The following is a 5028-nucleotide window of genomic DNA, read 5'->3' as shown; positions in this document are numbered from 1 at the left end:
AGATCGAGGCTAGTAGCGATCGAAGCCAAATGAGACAGACATCGAGCAAGATCGAAGATAGCACAATAACAAAAAGGCGAGATATCCGTGACTGGTCGAGGATCATGGCGTAAATCTCATAATAGGTCAAATCAGAAATAGTTAATTAGCTAATCATGGGATTTCCTTCTGTAATTAGAATTATACCATAAGTGGAATTCCTCTACTATTTAAATTGGGGTTCTAATCATTTGTAACACACATTGTTCACAGATATCAAAGCAATATAATTCTCTTTCTCGTTTATACTATTGTTCATCAGCTTGTTATATTTTAATTGTTCTTGCATCAACCAGTTCGAGGGTATCCAAACTCGAGGGCTGATTTCCATTCTAACACTGGTTTGCTTTACTTTATAGTTCATTTCTGTTATTAATCTTCATATTTATCAAGTGGTATTAAGTGAAATCGCGTGTCCTTAGAACCACATTATAAGTTTAATTGTTATCCAATTTTAAGGGTAAACAGTTTGGCACCCACCATGGGGCCAAGGATAATAGTGATTTCTTAATACTGATTTTGATAACACACACTGCTTTACACTTGTTCTCGTAAGAATCTTTGTTTTCAGGATAAACATGTCAAACTCACAAGCAGCGCCTACACATGGTGACAACGACCTCAGATTTCATGGGGAAAATGACAATATAGCCACCCCAGGGATCGAGGCGCCTCAGGCTGACCTCAAGGGGAAACAATTGCAAATCCCATCGATGTCAGTTCACATGTTGCCCTAAATGCAAATGTGGGCGTTGATCCCGAAGGTAGCATACGCAGGGAAGTTCGATCAGGTGGTCGAGGTACGCAAGGCGGAGAAGATGGTAAAGTTAGCCTCCAATTGATATTTGAAATGTTACAGGCTCAACAAGCCTCTATAGCACAACTACAAAATCAGTACCGAACGATCGAACCAGAAGTCGTCCATAGGACTGAGCCTGTGCCGGAAAGGTTGAATGCCAACGAATTGGGGACTGACCCCGCCATTATGAAAATGCTCAAGGAGCTCACTAAATGGATTGAATCGGGAGAAAAGAAAATCAAGGCAAATGACAAGAAAGTAGAGACATACAACTCCCGGGTTGACCAAATACCGGGGGCACCGCCGATTCTAAAGGGTATGGATTCAAAGAAATTCATACAAAGCCTTTCTCTCCAAGTGCGGCTCTGAAACCCATTACGAAGAAATTTGAATGCCAGAAATTCCTAAGTACAATGGGACCACCGACCCTAATGAGCATGTCACTTCTTATACATGCGCAATAAAAGGGAATAACTTGGAAGACAATGAGATTGAATCTGTTCTACTGAAGAAATTTGGAGAAACCTTGTCGAAAGGAGTAATGATATGGTACCACAATTTGCCGCCTAATTCCATCGATTCCTTTGCCATGCTTGCAGACTCCTTCGTAAAGGCACATGCTGGAGCAATAAAGGTTTCAACTAGGAAGTCGGACCTCTTCAAGGTGAAACAAAAAGACAACGAAATGTTAGGGAATTCGTATCTCGATTCCAGATGGAACGCATGGAACTACCACCGATCACAGATGATTGGGTTATTCAAACCTTTACTCAAGGTTTGAACGAACGAAGTTCGGTGGCATCACGATAGTTAAAGCATAATTTAATTAAATATCCAGCAGTAACCTGGGCTGATGTGCATAATCGGTACCAGTCAAAGATTAGGGTCAAGGATGATCAATTGGGGACCCCTTCCGGTTCCATTTATCCAAACAGGCCCGTCGACAGAACTCAAACGGATATTGATAGAGAACCCCGGTCGAACAGAGATCGGTATCAACCATACAATGCAGATCATAGAAACAGCGGCCCAGGACTCAATCCCATCCGAAATGATCGAAGGAATGATCGAGCACAGAGCTCTCGAGGTCTCATGAGCAAAAGTGGCTTCGATAAAGATGTCGATCCTACAGAAGCACCGCGATTATCAGAATACAACTTGAACATCGATGCATCAGGTATTGTGTCAGCCATTGGGAGAATCAAATATACTAGATGGCCCAGATCCCTACAAACTGATCCATCCCAAAGAAACCCCAATAAAATATGCAAATACCATGGTACACATGGTCATAGAGTAAAAACGGTGTATGGAGAACAACATGTTGCCAAAGAGATGTTCGCGGTCGATGAAGTAATACCTGTATCGGCGCTTTTGTCAACAAAGGGATCAGAGTCCAAAGGAAAACATAAAGCTAAATAGAAACCACAACCACCAGCCTCGACTCAGTCGGAGAAATAGGGAACGGACGAGGACGATGACTACTGGACCCCTTGATCCTTCATAATCCCCGAGTATTCCGACGCCACCAAATCGACAGTGAAAGATCTGGAGCAAGTCATACTGATTGAGCATCTACCCGATCGAAAAGTATACCTGGGTATGGGGTTAACCCCCAAGCTGAGGGAAAAACTCATTAAATTTCTTACCAATAATATGGATTGTTTTGCTTGGTCCCACCTAGATATGACAGGGATCCCGCCGGAGATAACTACTCATCGACTGAGCTTGGACCCGAAGTTCTGCCCGGTAAAACAAAAGAAAAGGTCCTAGTCCGAGGTAAAATATGCATTCATCAAGGACGAGGTAGCCAAACTTCTCAAAATAGGATCTATTCGGGAAGTAAAATATCCCGAATGGTTAGCAAATGTAGTCGTAGTCCCTAAAAAGGGAAATAAACTTAGAATGTGCGTAGACTATAAATATTTAAACAAAGCATGTCCTAAAGACTCTTTTCCTCTACCAAATATCGATCGCATGATCGATGCCACGGCCAGCCACGAGATTATTAGTTTTCTCGATGCCTACTCCGGGTACAATAAAATACAAATGAACCCAGAGGATCAGGAAAAGACTTCACTCATCACTAAGTACGACACCTATTGTTATAATGTAATGCGTGGACTAAAATACGCTGGTGCCACTTATCAACGCTTAGTAAATCGAATGTTTGAAGAACAAATAGGTAAATCAATGGAGGTTTATATTGACGATATGCTAGTTAAGTCCCTACGAGCAGAAGATCATTTGACACATTTGCAGGAGACCTTCGATATACTAAGGAAATACTACATGAAACTCAACCCGGAGAAATGTTCATTCAGGGTCGGCTCGGGCAAGTTCCTCGGCTTTATGGTATCGAATCGGGGGATCGAAATCAACCCCGATATGATTAAGGCAATCAAAGACATCACAGTCATGGACAATGTTAAGGCCGTACAAAGATTAACATCGATTCATCTCGAGGTCTTCAGATAGAAGTCACAGGTTCTTCTCACTGTTCAAAAAGAAGAACAATTTTTCATGGACCCCAGAATGCCAACAAGCAGTGGAAGAATTAAAGCGGTACCTCTCAAGCCCGCCACTGCTTCATACTCCAAAAGCAGACGAGCAACTCTACTTGTACTTAGCAGTCTCGGAAATTATGGTAAGTGGGGTCCTAGTTCGAGAAGAGCAAGGTATGCAATTTCCTGTTTACTATGTTAGTCGAACTTTAGGTGAGGCCGAGACCCGGTACCACACTTAGAAAAATTAGTGCTTGCCCTAATAAGTGCCTCTAGGAAATTAAAACCATATTTTTAGTGTCACCCGATCTGCGTGGTGACTCTCTGCAATATTTTGCATAAGCCCAAACTTTCTGGCCGATTGGCCAAATGGGCCGTTGAGATAAGTGGGTACGATATCGAGTATCGACCCCGAACGACCATCAAGTCTCAAATCTTAGCGGACTTCATGGCCGACTTTATGCCAGCCCTCGTACCCGAGGTCGAAAAGGAACTATTATTAAAGTCGGGTACATCATCAGGGGTGCGGACCCTCTTCACAGACGGCGCTTCGAACGTGAAGGGGTCCGGGCTAGGCATCGTTTTGAAGCTACCCACAGGTAATACAATTAGACAAGCTATCAAAACTTCCAAGTTAACTAACAATGAGGCTGAGTATGAGGCCATTATTGCAGGTCTCGAGCTAGTTAAAGGTTTGGGAGCAGAGGTCATCGACGCCAAATGTAACTCCTGCTTGTGGTAAACCAAGTCAACAGAACCTTCGAGGTTCGAGAAGATCGAATGCAGAGGTATTTGGACAAACTACAGGTGACTCTACATCGGTTTAAAGAATGGACCCTACAACATGTGCCTCGAGAACAAAACAGCGAGGCCGATGCCCTTGCAAATTTAGGGTCATTAGTCGAAGACAACGAGATTAGCTCGGGGACTATCGTACAACTTTCAAGGTTAGTAATCGAAGAAGGCCACGCCAAAATCAACTCCATAATTCTGACCTGGAATTGGAGGAACAAATATATCGAGTACCTAAATAACGGGAATCTTCCATCGGATGCTAAGGAATCGAGGACTCTATGTACGAAGGCCGCACGATTCACATTGGCCGAAGATGGAACACTATATAGAAGGATGTTCGATGGACCATTGGCAACATGTTTGGGACCAGGAGATACCGACTACGTCTTACGAGAAATCCACGAGGGCACCTACGGAAATAATTCTGGTGCCGAATCATTGGTTCACAAAGTCATCAGAGCAGGATACTATTGGGTCGATATAGAAAAGGATACAAAAGAGTTAGTTCGAAAGAGCAACAAATGTCAAAGGTATGCGCCGATGATTCACCAACCCGGAGAACAACTCCACTCAGTCTTATCCCCATGGCCATTCATGAAATGGGGAATGGATATCATTGGCCCTCTACTATCGGCCCCAGGTAAAGCTAAATTTATTTTGTTTATGACTGACTATTTATCTAAGTGGGTTGAAGCACATGCTTTCAAGAAAATTAAAGAGAAAGAAGTCATAGCCTTCATCTGGGACCACATTATATGCCGATTCAGGATGCCTGCCGAGATCGTATGCGACAATGGAAAGCAATTCGTCGGCAGCAAAGTGACAGTTTCTCGAAGATCACAAAATAAACAATATCCTGTCGACGCCATATCATCCTAGTGGGAAAGGACA

At 43.1% G+C, this 5028-nt stretch overlaps 1 protein-coding gene across 1 annotated transcript; it reads left to right on the top strand.

Annotated features, from left to right (window-relative positions):
* The first annotated feature begins 1229 nt into the window (after positions 1-1229).
* On the top strand, positions 1230-2260 carry LOC138899902 (uncharacterized). Its single transcript, XM_070186601.1, has 2 exons — positions 1230-1613; positions 1712-2260. The coding sequence occupies exons 1-2, from the start codon at positions 1230-1232 to the stop codon at positions 2258-2260; spliced, it is 933 nt and encodes a 310-aa protein (XP_070042702.1).
* Positions 2261-5028: the final 2768 nt, after the last annotated feature.

The sequence above is a fragment of the Nicotiana tomentosiformis genome, chromosome 10, assembly GCF_000390325.3.
Source record: "Nicotiana tomentosiformis chromosome 10, ASM39032v3, whole genome shotgun sequence".
Classification (NCBI taxonomy): Eukaryota; Viridiplantae; Streptophyta; class Magnoliopsida; order Solanales; family Solanaceae; genus Nicotiana; species Nicotiana tomentosiformis.
Note: the sequence above shows the minus strand (reverse complement) of the source record. Positions and strands in the feature narration are given on the sequence as shown.